The sequence below is a fragment of the Microtus ochrogaster genome, unplaced genomic scaffold (genome assembly GCF_000317375.1).
Source record: "Microtus ochrogaster isolate Prairie Vole_2 unplaced genomic scaffold, MicOch1.0 UNK16, whole genome shotgun sequence".
In the NCBI taxonomy this organism is placed as follows: Eukaryota; Metazoa; Chordata; class Mammalia; order Rodentia; family Cricetidae; genus Microtus; species Microtus ochrogaster.
In genome coordinates, this window is record NW_004949114.1 from 4,332,212 (window position 1) to 4,345,555 (window position 13,344).

The 13,344-nt window shown below is 55.5% G+C and overlaps 2 protein-coding genes across 3 annotated transcripts in view; both read right to left on the reverse strand.

Annotated features, from left to right (window-relative positions):
• Positions 1-1,287: 1,287 nt before the first annotated feature.
• On the reverse strand, positions 1,288-7,714 carry Slc27a3 (solute carrier family 27 member 3). Of its 2 annotated transcripts, XM_005367236.2 has the most exons (10): positions 5,689-7,714; positions 5,223-5,432; positions 4,939-5,097; positions 4,033-4,157; positions 3,598-3,792; positions 3,407-3,497; positions 3,087-3,285; positions 2,790-2,887; positions 2,510-2,640; positions 1,288-1,584 (listed from the first exon to the last, which is right to left on the reverse strand). In XM_005367236.2, the coding sequence occupies exons 1-10, from the start codon at positions 6,308-6,310 to the stop codon at positions 1,408-1,410; spliced, it is 2,007 nt and encodes a 668-aa protein (XP_005367293.1). In that variant the 5' UTR covers positions 6,311-7,714; the 3' UTR covers positions 1,288-1,407. The 2 variants fall into 2 exon arrangements, with proteins under 2 accessions (XP_005367293.1, XP_013209283.1); XM_013353829.2 differs by lacking the exon at positions 4,939-5,097.
• Positions 7,715-7,805: 91 nt separating this feature from the next.
• The window catches only part of Ints3 (integrator complex subunit 3), a 42,126-nt gene continuing 36,587 nt past the window's right edge, over positions 7,806-13,344 (reverse strand). Inside the window, exons 22-30 of the mRNA XM_005367237.2 lie at positions 12,225-12,293; positions 11,404-11,479; positions 10,946-11,059; positions 10,677-10,725; positions 9,578-9,745; positions 9,260-9,360; positions 8,982-9,054; positions 8,684-8,840; positions 7,806-8,575 (exon numbers count right to left, since the gene is read on the reverse strand). Coding sequence (XP_005367294.1) covers positions 8,498-8,575; positions 8,684-8,840; positions 8,982-9,054; positions 9,260-9,360; positions 9,578-9,745; positions 10,677-10,725; positions 10,946-11,059; positions 11,404-11,479; positions 12,225-12,293 — 885 coding nt within the window. The 3' untranslated portion in view covers positions 7,806-8,497. The remainder of the gene's footprint in view (positions 8,576-8,683; positions 8,841-8,981; positions 9,055-9,259; positions 9,361-9,577; positions 9,746-10,676; positions 10,726-10,945; positions 11,060-11,403; positions 11,480-12,224; positions 12,294-13,344) is intronic.

Genomic DNA, 13,344 nt, shown 5'->3' on the forward strand with positions numbered 1-13,344 from the left:
GTGCCGTGTGCATAGCTAGAGCAGGTTTCTCATGTGCCGTGTGCATAGCTAGAGCAGGTTTCTCACGTGCCGTGTGCATAGCTAGAGCAGGTTTCTCATGTGCTGTGTGCATAGCTAGAGCAGGTCCCACTTTGGACCACATGCATTTCAGCCTCTCTCATGTGGCTAGCAGCTGCCCTAGCAGTCAGTGGTGATTCCCCAAGGGAGGAGGTGGAAGACCTGGGCAGAGGTGGCAGAGTTGTCTTAGAGGAGCCAGTGGGCACATCTGCCTACCTCCCCAGCCAGGTTTACCTCAGCCCGTGCTCTTTCTGGGGCAGACTGGGAAAGTTCCTAATGTGTGTGGATGTTGCCTCGCCTCTGCCATCAGGAAGGCTGAACCGAGCTTGCTGGTGGACACAGCGTGGGATGCAGGCTTTGGCAAGGGGTCCAGGCTTTGGAGGTAAGGCATGCCGTGTGTTTGTGCACGTCTTCATTTATGTGTGTGTACAACATGCACACAAGCTTGGTGCCCACCAAGGCCAGAGAGGGGTTTGGTTCTCACGGCTGGGAGCTGCCTGGCCATGGTGCCAGAACTATGCAGCAGCGGTGGCAGGGCAGGAGGTGCTCTCTCTGCCACTGAGTCCCCAGCCTCCGACCACTCATGGTGGGGGGCAGAGTCAGGAGAAGAAAAACTAGAGGCACCTCGGTTCCTGGGAGACAGGAGTTTCACCACTTAACTTTCCCAGATGATGAACTTTCTGGACTCTTCCTTCAGGAGATGAAAGCAGCCCTCTCAGCTTCCCACCCAACCTCATCCCTGCCTGCAGTTTCTCGAGCCTCACCCTAAGGGGCTGTGGAAGTCAACTCTCCTTCTGGAAGTCTGACTGGTGGTCTTAGGCTGAGGGCTCCCTCCCTGTCTGATTTCTCTAGATCACTGTAGCTCAGTGTTCCCCACCCCTGCCCACATTTGTTTTCCATGGTTGTTGACACTTCCTCAGGCCGTGGTGGGGTCAGCAGGAGGGGGTGGGTGGGGGTGGGGTGGTAGCGGAGCAGGGTGGAGGGAGGCTGTGTTTCTCTATCTGCTTCTGCCATCCCAGTCAATCCTCTGGAATCCTACAGCTCTTGAGACAGCAGTGTAAATGAACAATCAAGAGCACAAACATCAGCCACCAGGGCTTCTCCAGGACCCTGCAGGGTCAGACGTGATTATCAGAAAGGCCCAGCCACAGCTCAGGGTCACATAAGGTCAGGACAGGAATGTGGAGCCTGGGGCTCCACGGGAAAGGAGCCCCACCGACCAGGAAGATGAACCAGATAAGCTCCAGCTGTTTATTACAAAATGATAATCACTCCATATACAAAAGATCCCAAACCCCTGGTACAGTCATGGTGGCCTTACCCCCAGAGCCCTCCCTTAAGTGGAAGATCTCAGATTCTAAGGTCTCCAGAGAGGAGGGCATTGTAGCGGGCAGGTGTGAGGGGCAGGTAGGCACCCACTTCCTGGTCTAGGACATAAAGAGGGTCTGGCAGCGCGCTGGGGTCAAAGCCCTCATTCGCCATCCGAACCTTCTGCTGTTTGAAGGTCTCGGTAGTGGCCAGAGACTCCTGGGGAGAGAAGGGGGTTTTCAAAGAGAGCTGGAGGAAAGTACTTTGTCCATTTAGTGCAGGCCCGCTGCCGGCCAGAAGGGCACAGCCTTGTGGGCATGCTGAACACATACACACATAGTAAGGTGAGGGCCAGAGAGAAAGAAGTGAGAAGCCTGAAGGAGGGGCTGAAGGGAGCCAGCCCAGTCAGCAAAGCATGAAGGAAGACCTGAAGTCAGTCAACAGGACCCGTGAAGAACACTGGGAGAAGGTGGGGCAGGCGGGAGCCCCTCTGGGATTCACGGGTCAATCTACCCTAACTGGCAAGCATGCAAGCCAATAGGGACCCTGCCTCAAAGGAGGTGGCTGGGGACCCCGAGGATAGCAGCCAAAGCAGCGCGCGAGCACACACACACACACACACACACACACACACACACACACACACACACACCAGAGCAAAAGGGAGGGGGAGGAGAAGCATGTCTAGCAAGGGGCAAGTGTCCTTTCCTTTCTCTTCCTGGAGTGTCCTGCCTGGGATTCCTTTGTGGGGCTTAAAAAGACAAGATCTCGGGGCTGGAGAGACCGCTCAGCGGTTAAGAGCATTGCCTGCTCTTCCAAAGGTCCTGAGTTCAATTCCCAGCAACCACATGGTGGCTCACAACCATCTGTAATGGGGTCTGGTGCCCTCTTCTGGCCTGCAGGCATACACATAGAATATTGTATACATAATAAATATTAAAAAAAAAAAGATCTCCTGAGTAAGTTGGGAGGGTGGGGATCATAGGGGAGGATAGAAAGGGACATGAGTAGAGAGAAATATATAGTTCAATAAAATCAATAAACAAACAAAAAGAAGAAAGAAAACAGCAAGAGTTGAGATATAAAAGCAGAACCACTAACAGTGGCAGACGCGCTGGGGGTTGGGGCAGGAGTGGCTGGTTACCTGGAGCCTGAGGAATCGGGGTCTCGCATACGGTGGTAAGTTCTCAGAAACGTGGGCGTACAGCTGAACAAGGTCCAAAGCCTGTGGGGGTCGCAGGGCCAAGGCTGCCATGCCAGCCCTGCCTTCGTGCCCTGGTGGGTGGGAGACACGGAAGCCCTTCTAGTACCTGTGCCCGACCAGGGCTGTGTGACGTGTTCAGGGTCCTCCCTGCCCCGTACGCTGAGCATTCCACGCCCCCCACGATGAGCACCTGGCATTCCCTGCCCCCCACACTGGGTACCTGGCACACTGACTCCATAAACGTTCACCTCCTGCAGGAAGTTCAAGGCCTCCAAGACTTCCGCCACTTCCGTAGTGGCCACATTCTCCCCCTTCCACCTGTTGAAGACAGAGACTCGGAGAAGGGTTAAGGGCTAGAATTCTGCTGAGGAGAGAAAGAGGCCAGGGTTGTAAGAAGGCTGCTGCCACGCCTGAGAAAGAGGTAGGGCTGGACGTGGGGTGAGGTGGGAGGGCATAGCGCTGGCTTTCTGAGGTCTGAATCACTGAGTTTGGAAGTCGACTGGAAAGTTACAGATACCTGAAGGTGTCTCCCGTACGATCATGGAAATGAAGAAAGCCTTGCTTATCACAGACCAAGAGGTCCCCAGTATTAAAGAAAACGTCCCCAGGCCAGAAGACATCCTTCAGCAGCTTCCCCTGGGCCAGTTCTGGAGCCCCAGCGTAGCCCAGAAAAGGGGACTGCTGGCTCACCGGGGCCACCAATAGCCCTGGCTCACCTGGAAAAATTCTGGGGTCAGGAGTGAGTTACCCAATGTCACCCAGACCTCCAGGCCCCACCCCGCTTCAACTGCCAAGTCCAACCTTGCCTGCCAGCTTCACCCCAACCCAAGTACAAACCTGGAGCTGTGGCCACACAACGCCCCTGGGCATTCCGAACAGGCTCCCCTGTCAGGACATCGTATCGAATCAAGGAGAAGGGGAAGAGGTGCTGGGGAAGAGGAGAGCCACGCTGGGCCACCAGCTTCAGGAGCCTTCCTTCTCACTTCCCCTGCTGCTCTGAGGGCTCTTATGTCTCTTCTGCCTCTCACCTTGTACAGCCAGGATGCGCGCCCCACGGCACCCTGTTGTCCCGTGTAGTTGAAAGTAGCCACGTTGCCCTCTGTCATTCCATAGGTCTCCAGGATCTGCAGAGGCCCAAAGCGCCGCACGAAACGCTCCCAGGTATCCGGGCGCAGCCCACTGCCCACTGCCAGCCGGACCTTGTGGCCACGTTCTGCCTGGCTCTGGGATGAGTGAGAGAAACAGGACAGCAGCTTCAAGGTTCCAGGTCCCTCCCTCCACTGTGCTCCCTCTCTCTCCCTAGGTGTCAGAGGGTGTGTTCAACTGTGCTCTCTCTCTCTCTCTCCCTAGGTGTCAGAGGGTGTGTTCAACTGTGGGCTACTGGCACGGTGCTATTTCTTCTCCAGTTTCCAGAAGTCAGGCTCAGCGTCCCCAGCTGTCTGGCCTGCTCTGTGCCTACTCACCGGGGGCTGGTTGACGAGGTATCGGCACAACTCCCCAATGTACTGGAATACTGTCACACCGTGCTTCTGGCAATCTTCCCAGAACTGGCTAGCTGAGAACCTGGGCTTGAGTACCACCGTGGCACCTGCCAGAAAAGGGAGAGAAGGTCAAGAGATGACCCTAAGCACCTCTGCTCCCGGGGAAGGACCTGCCTTAAGAATGGTGGATGAGGGGGCTGGAGAGATGGCTCAGCGGTTAAGAGCATTGCCTGCTCTTCCAAAGGTCCTGAGTTCAGTTCCCAGCAACCACATGGTGGCTCACAACCATCTGTAATGAGGTCTGGTGCCCTCTTCTGGCCTGCAGGCATACACACAGACAGAATATTGTATACATAATAAATAAATAAAAATTAAAAAAAAAAAAAAAAGAATGGTGGATGAGCCGGGCAGTGGTGGTGCACTCGGGAGGCAGAGGCAGGCGGATCTTTGTGAGTTCGAGGCCAGCCTGATCTACGAGAGCTAGTTCCAGGACAGGCTACTGGATGAATCTTTCCCCACTTGTGTCTGGTGAGGCTAACACTCCTTAGGGACTGACACAGCCCTTCTCTTTGTCCTCCCTGAAGTCTGGATCCAGCCATCCTGTGGCCCCGAGTGGATAACGTTTCCTGCCATCCACCAGGAGTTCCTCCAGGCAAGGAGGCATAGGAGGTCCTTCTGCACTTGCTGAAGAGTGGCTCTCAGCCAGTGAGGTCGCATCCCAGATGTTTACATCATGATTCACAACAGTAGCGACATTATAGTTATGAAGTAGCAATGAAATCATTTCATGGCTGGGGGGTCAGCACGACAGGCAGAACTGTATTAAAGGGCACAGCATTAGGAAGGTTGGGTATCCCTGTGCTGGAGGAATATGTGAGGGTGACTGACCAATGCCCAAGCAGCCCACGATGCCCAGCAGGGAGCCAGACATGTGGTACAGTGGGAGCGCGAGGTAGATCACATCCTTCTGGTGAACACCACACAGCTGGTAGAACCCCTGGCATTGCAGGACCTTCAGGTGACTGATGCGAGCAGCCTTGGGCAGGCCTGAAGGGTGGCAAAGAGGGGCACAGTCAGCTGAGGAGTCCCATGTCCTGGAAAAGGAGTGGATGGTGGCCAGAGTGACCTGAAGTCCTCTCCCTAGACCTCCCGGCTCCGCCTCGGCATCTCACCAGTCGTCCCAGAGGTGAAGATGTACAGGCAGGTGTCCATCATGCTCTGGGGGGCAGAGAGGTACCCAGGCACTGGCTCATCCACTTGGGCTGCAGCCTCGGACAGCAAATTGCTGATTCCAGCAAGATGAGCTTCGGGGCCTGTCGCCCACAGGTGGAGCCCCATGGCTCTCAGGGCAGGCAGATCCGGCTCCAGGGACTCCAGGAACTCTACAAGGATGGGCAGATCGAGCATCATGGCTCTCCAGCTACGCTAAACTCTTCAGCACCGTTGGCTTGCTCTCTGTCCCTCTAGGGTAAGGGTGGCACTATGGGTATCCCACCCATGTTGCGCCTGGGACCTGTAATCCGACGGCCTGGGAATCCTTTGGATTCAGCACCATCCCTTCCCAGACCAGGGGTCTCTTTTTCTCACTCACTTCGGGAACTCGGTCCGGGACCAGACCCGCCCCCTCCCCAGTCCTACCTGACGCCAGCACGAGCGCGCTTGCACGGCAGCTGCGGAGGCAATGCAGCAAGGGCCCTCGGCGGAGAGCGGTGGGCACGAAGGCCGTGCGCAGGCCGGCTTTGGCCAGTCCGAACCAAAGCCATACGAATTCCGGGCCTGCGGGGAGGAGCAGCGCCACAGTCGCCCCGGGTGCCAGAGAGGGTGCGGTCGTCTCTCCTCCAGTCTCCGGGTCTCCGGCCACAGGCGCCGCGCCTGCACCTTCCTTGGTGCTGCGGGTGCCCGAGTGGCCTCGGCCCCCGGCCCAGCCGCGTGCGCGCAGGAAAGCGCGAGCAGCCCTGTTGCTCTCGCTCTCGGCGTCTGCGTAGCTGAAGCGCCGAGCTCCGTGAATGAGGAAAGTGTGCGCCGGGCGCTCCCGGGCCAGGTGCGCGAGGCGCCACGCCAGGCTGCAGCCGCCCTCGGGGCTCTCCGGGTCTGCAGCCGCCGCGGCCAGCGCGCTATCTCGAAGGGCCCTTTTGCAGCGGAGGGCGCGCACTGTGAAGGCCAGGTCTGCCGGCAGCCAGCGCAGCTGAGGCCAGAGGTCCAACTTCAGCAGCAGAGGCAGCAGCAAGAGTAGGGGCAGCAGCAAGAGGAGAGCCGCCATGGTGCCCTCTTCCTCTGGTCTGCCCCTGCGGCTCGCATACACTCCGGGTGGTCTCTCCTGAAACACTGATCTCGGTCGGGCTCCCGAGAACGCTGTCTCCGGGAACGTGGCGCACGTGCGCTGGCACCCGCCCTTCCAACCCAGCTTCTGCGGTGTGGCGCGGGAGCCAGGAGTGGGGGGCGGCTCGGCCCTCCCCACAGCCCAGGCCCCGCCCTAGGCGCACTCGCTGTGGAATTTGACTGCCGGTGGCCAGCAGCCTGTTGGGGCTAAAGTGCTACCTACTCTCAACCCCAGAGCAGGGATTTTTAGGGCCATCTAAGCTACCGGCTGGCTGAGGGAGTCCTGGTTCAGGAGCCAAGGCGCGTCTGTCATTCTTTCCCTTGGTGGTTCTTTATCACCCGTGATGGGATGGTACCATTGCTCTCTTTCCAAGGAGACTAAATAATTTGGACCCTGGCCCGTTCAGTTCTGCAAGCCCAGGCAGGACGTTCAGCTACCAGCAGCAGTAGCAACCCCAAGGAATGGGTGGGGGCCTGAGAGTTAAGTAGGGGAAAGGTGGAGGCCAGACTGCCAGAGTTTTGGAAGGAGGCCCTCCATTTTAGGCAAGGATACAATAATTGGGACCAGCCAGCAAACGCTTCCCATCCTGGTTTTAATGGGTGCAGTGGAAACTGGGGATGGGAGGAGGAAGAAAGAGGCCTCTGGTGGTTAAGAGTCTAAAAAGGAGTAGTGGCTTTAAAGGAGCAAGGACGCTCTGGAGTCTAGGCTGAATCAAGGAAGCATGTGCACTGAACTGTCTGCATACCCCTCCACCGGAAGCACGGTCTGCCTGGGATTCTCTGCTGCTACATGGTGACATCAGTGGTCAGACCAGGAGGAGCGTCTCCTATCCCTGGTATTAGAACTTTGGTCCTCTCTCTTTCAAAACTCAGCGTGGAGCATCCTTCCCTGCTCGCTTAGAAAGCACACACCTAACAAAGCGGAGACAAATACTAGCTTTTGGACAATCTGGAATGGAATGTTTGCATGTGGTCTCATGTGTATTTGTGGGTGGGGAGGACCAGGATCCTCCCAGAACTCACTCCTGAACCCCGAGCTGACCAACACTGAGTGTAGCTGGGTAGCCACCTTACTGCCCTCTGAGCTTTGTGATCACGGGCAGGCTACCACATCCACCTAGCACTGACATGGGTTCTGGGGCCGGAACTCTGGTCCTCACGCTTGGATGCCAAGTGTGGATCTACTGAACCATCTCCCCTGCACCCTCCAAAAGATGAGGTTCCTGAGAGGCAATAGGCAAGGCCATTCTGCGGGGAGTTGGTGCCAGCATCAGCTTCTGAGTGGAAAGGTCAGATGCCTGACTCACACTTTTAGTGGGAGGGCAGCCAAGTCCCTCTTGTAGACATTTTGTTGGGGGAGGGGAAGGCACAAGTAGAGGCATCAAATTAAACAGAGGCACCTACCACAGCTGAACACAGATAACACAGGCTCAAAAGATGCTCTGGCTTGCTTCATTATCACTTAAAAACAATTTTAAAACTCGATTATCTTTGCCAAAAGAAAAAGCAAAAAGAGAACCACAGAAATCAGGCCATTTTGACAGTTCTGAGGAGCTTGCCTCTGGGACTCCCCTGGGCTCTGGCTCAGCTTGAAGTGCCAATGATGGGCCAACCCAAGCATCCCAGGTGCGCAAGAGGCTCTCGCGCTGTCATCGGGTTCTTTTCTGATGGCTGTGGCATCTGTCCAGATGGGCACTGCCCACATCACACTGGTGTACAGACCACCGTCCACAGACTACAAGTCTGTTCAGAACAAATGCAGACTGAACGGAAGCAGGACGCCATTCACGCCGCACTTTTGTCGGCCTAGCTTCTCTGTCCAGCAGCCTCTTGATTGCTCCCTTCTCTGTCCAAATGGCTCTTTGGAGACTGGGGGAGGAGCCAAAGGCTAAGGACTTCCGCCATGATCTGGTTTTGCAGCCTCCGGCTGCTGTGAGAACCTACCAGTGGAGCAGCAGTGAAGAGGGGATGAAAAGAGCTGGAGGCCCGGAGAGCAGGAAGGGTGGGGCTGCAGGGAAGTTTCTCAGGCTGGGCCACAGGAAGCAGCTCGATCCTCCCCCAAGTGAGGGGGCTAGGAAGGGTATACCCTTGCATCTCTCAGGCTGGGGCGGGGTGGGAACACCAGGCCTCAGTCACTGTCAGAACCCACGGCAGAGGAACCTTTTCGTTTCCGTTTGGTGGGCTTGGGCTTCGTATCTTCTTCCTCCTGGAAGAAATGAGGGGCAGAAGGCAATGACCAGCCTGGGCAGAGGCTGGCCACACCTCACCCGTGCCCATCACTCCCCTCCTCCTGCACACTGGCTGTGGGACTCACCGAGGCACTGCTGGAGCCCGACTCTTCTTCAGCATTGGGGGGCTGTGCGGCATTCTTTCGACTTCGAGGGCTGGACAGGGCTGCCTTCCTCCGGCTCTTGGGTGGCTTAGTGGAAGAGTCCTCGTATTCCTCCGCCAGGGAGAAGAGGTCGCTGAACCTAAGAGGAACAAGCTTCCTGAGATGAGCAGCCCACTCAAGGCCCCTCACCATGTTCTCAGCACCGAACCCAGTCTGTTTCTCGACCCAGGAGACCTCTCCTCCCCACCACTTTCCACAGCCCAGGTAGAAGGAAGCTCACTTCATCTTGTGGGCTTCGTCACAGCTCGCCTGGACATGCTGCAGCGCCTGGAGGATTGGTGTCTGGCTAAAAACTAAGGAAGGGAGACAGGGAAACTCAGTTAATGTCAGGAGGCTTACTACACACTACACAGCACCAAAAGTCTTTCTTCTGCAGGTTTGAACAGTGGTCTTGGTATCTCATCCTTGTCCCCTGACTGGCAGGAGGGGATTTGAACCAGGGCAGCACCGCCCCCCCAAATGGCCAAAGAAAAGGGAGCAGGACGGGAGGCGGCATACAGTTCTGCTTGGTATTGGCGAGGTTGAGTCTCAGGTTGTCCAGGTGCTCCAAGATCTGCTCCAGGGTCAGCTGGGCCAGCTTGCTGCTAGAGCTCCTGAGGCTGTATGGGGAGGCAGAGAATCAAATACTCCCCACTCCACTGGGGTCCCTCTCTATGTCAGAGGCAGTCCTAAAGCACCCAGGGCTAGGGAGGGCTCAGGGGGTGTGGTCCTGTATTAGATGTCACCCACAAACCCGGCTGGTATAGCACCAGCAGCCCACCACCCGGGGCAGCAGTCACTGGGGCGCACAGGAGGCAGGGACAGTGCCAGTGCTACCTCTGCCTCTTGCGGGGAAGGCTGTTGTTCTTGATGAGCAGGGCCTTGATGTGCTCCGCCAGCAGCTCATCGTGCTTCATGCACCAGTGCCTCAGGATGCTGGTGGTGAACTGGTCGTCGGGATGGCAGGGCCTGCTCAGCACCATCTTCACCATTTCCTCACTGGGCCTGTGAAGGAAAGCAAGCTGGTGTCATGTATACGGAGCTGCCTGACCTCGAGAACGGCTACATCTCTCTCCAAACCCCAGCCTCCTTACCCCTGTGGCTTCCTACTCTCACATCCCTCTCCCCCTTTTCTTTGGGCCAAGGAATTCCTGGTATCATTCTCTGCAGAAGCTACATGAGAAGTGAGATTGCTCCACTTCTGTGCTGGTAGGAGACATGAGGTACGCTGAGAATGAGGCCTGACTCTCCCCAGAGCAGGTGGGAGAAATCCCAAGAAGCAAAGGGGTACAGCATGCTTAATATGCCCTTTAGCCCCGTTCTGCTATAGCCTTAGGCCAGCTTAGCATCCAGCCTGAGGGAGATGAGAGGCTATATCACCACTTTCTCTAGGGTTTCAGGCAAGACAAGATTAAGACAAGAAGGCTGTAATGCCCAAACAGGGGCAGAAGAATCAGCAGCTGAGTGACCTCTGGCCACAAAATTACAAGAACCCTGTCTCAAAAACAAACAAAAACAAAAACAGACAAAAGCAAAAACATAGGAAGAGGCACTTGACTGTTGCCTCATTTGTCCAAGGAGCTGCCAGCGGTGCAGCTAAGATAGAATGGGGCCTCTGCCTCTGCCACTACACCTCCGTCAAGCATTGCGATGGCTCCAGCTGGCTCTTCTGTTCGGGGGGTGAGGGTGAGTGTGGTCCCTTGCCCTTGATCCTTCCCTTTTAATGAACCTGTGCCAGTCTGAGGAGTGCAGGGAAGAAAACAGGTGTGTCCAGTCCCGACCTCCCACCTCTGAGGGCAGTGCAGGGAGCTGCTTGTTTCTAAGTCATACAGAGGAGGGCAGGGATAGGAAGAGGGCAGGGGATAGGTGGACGGCCATGACAGGAAAGCAGGGCCAAAGGCATGTTGGGACCCGAGCCACCTGGTTTGGAACTCACTTCTCTCTTCGCAGCTGAAGCAGGAGACAGGACAGGGCCTCTGGGTGCTCTGTGGGGAGGAGAGGTTGTTCAGGGAACATATCACTTCAGGAGTTAACATGAGCAGTGAGCACCTCTCTTACCCTAGCCAACCACCAGGACAGAAGACAGCCTTGTTCCAGGAGCCAGGAAGAACCAGTGCCTCGCTCAGCAGTCTGGAGCTGCTGAGGCCTGGTGCCCTGCTCACAGAAGGCTCACCTTCCTCTAGCCTGTGGCCCGGTCCTACTCACCCTTGTATTTGAGGTGCTGCAGGATGGGGATAATGGTCTCCAAGGGGATGTTATGGGCCAGGAAGAGCTGCCAGGCACAGTACTGCTCAAAGGTTTCCCAGTCTAGGCTCTGAACTAGAAGAGATGGAAGAAACTCCTGTCTGCCTGCTGTCTCTCTCAAACATACACATGGTTGATACACACTCACTAGCAGAACCCCAACAGATGGAGCTAAAAATCTAGATCCTTTTTCTTCCCAGACAACACCACTGCTACCATCTCTGAGGACTGCCATATTCCCTGCAACCCAAGGGGTAGAGAGGTGAGGGTAAGGACCCTTGATGCTACAGAGTAAGCACAGAGATCAGGAGACACGGTGTTCTACCTCCCAATGTTCTATGCCCAGAACAACTTTTCTGTCAGTGTTAAATAGCTGAGGCCCCTTTCACTCCCAGGTACCTGAAGACCTGGTTACTTACTGAGTATGTTGAGGACCGAGTCCTTCCGAAACATGACCAGGTTCCCCATCATCACGTGGCACACCAGCTCCTGGAGCTAGAAAAGAAAACATCAGACCCATTAGCTCTACGAGAGGCCGAAGGTCAGGAGGAAAAGGCATGACACAGTTTGGAAGGGTAGACAGGTTGGCTACAACAGCAACAGGTTTGTAGGGGAACAGGCCTGTTGTGGAAAAACTCCCCACACCCTGATATAAAAGAAAGGAACCATCTCTGTCTGGCCTGAAGTGAGAAGACCCTGGAGGCTGGGCTCTGACCTAGTGTGGGTAGGGAAAGGCATAAGAAGGATTCTCAGTGCTAAGTTGCTCTGAGTGGATATGAGCAGAAATGAGAGCCAGGACAGCCAGGGCTGCAAAGAGAAACCCTGTCTCAAAAAACTGGGGTGGGGGTGGGGGCAGTGCACAGAAGTTACAATCTCTAGGAGTCCTGTGCATGGAGAAGGTCAAGGAGAAATGGCCCAAACATTTTTATTTTGAGCCAAAGAGAAGGTCAGGCAAGAACAAAACACGTATGTATGAGCGTGTACACACGCATGCTCTTGCCCACCCTGAGCTTTCTCTGTGCAAATATGAACTTCCAGAGAACATGGAGAAATAACAGCTTCTTTCTTGGGCTTTGCTTTCCCTTCCTAGCCCTAATGGCCTGAAGGGCACCCTCATGCAGCGGGAGGCAGAATGCCTGAGGGGTGTGGGCTGTCGTGTACAGGCTTAGAGAACACAGAGCCTGGCTTCCCCAGCCCAGCTCTCTAGGACTCGCTGGAGATGCCAAAGCCCAGTGCTCACCTGTGCAGAGTCAATAACAGCCACGATCATGTTCAACAGCTCCCCACTCCTCAAGGTCTCATCTGGAAACTAGACAGAGAAAGAAAGGTGATTTGGGCAGGAAGGTGGCCTGGACCCCCGGCTTTCATCTAGCCTGCCCCACTCCTTAGACAGACTAGGGTCCTGGCCCAGCACAGAAGCAAACGGCTACAAATCTGGAATCCGAGCCTTGTTCCTATATCTGTGTAAAAAAGGAGTGGGGGGCTGGGAGATGAAGCCAAAGCTGACGGGGACAGGACACGATGGCCAGTTCTGTGGGGAGTGCAACTAAACCAACCTCTGCATGCCTGGCGATGAAGAGACCCAACCTGAACAGTCCCAGCCATGTCTGGGGATGGGTGAGGTCCATGGAGAGAGAGAACAGGGAGGGGTGCCACCTGTACCCTCCCCTCCCTCCAGGCCTGGCGGTGATCACAGTTCCTCCTGCTATGCCCACACCCTGAGCCCTCATTTCCCTCTTCCTGGGAACTTCTGCCAAGAGGAGGAAGAGCTCATCTCTTCTCCTGTATCCAGCTCTGTGAGACCTCGTCAACAGGGAAATGAAACTGGGTCTCTACTAGAGAAGTGTGGGCCTCTTAATCATCAGAGAAGCTTGGGAGATACGAACAGGGACCTCTCTGGTTCAGGAAACCTGTGCTGGCCCAGAAGATACAATTAAACCCGAGAATCCAAGTGAATAGGGAAAGACTGAAGCTCACATTACAGTTGAGAAAAGCTTCAACAGGTGGAAGGAGACAGCCATGTATGGGAAGCAGTGACCACTAACGTCAGTGGGTGCATCGACACCAACTCAAGTAGCACTTGGGAGGCTGAGGCGGGGGATTACCCATTAGCCTATAGTCACCCTGGGCTTCATAGTGAATTTTAAGCCAGTCATGGTTACAGAATGAGACTATCTTAAAAAAAACAAACAAACAAACAAATGAGGGTCTATTGAGGTGGGGTCTCCTGTGAGCCCTGTACTGCTGCTATCTTCTACCCACATGGACCCTATGGAGATACTGACCTCTGTGTACATAGACGGTGTGTGGAGATACTGCCCTCTGTGTACATAGACGGTGTGGAGATACTGACCTCTGTG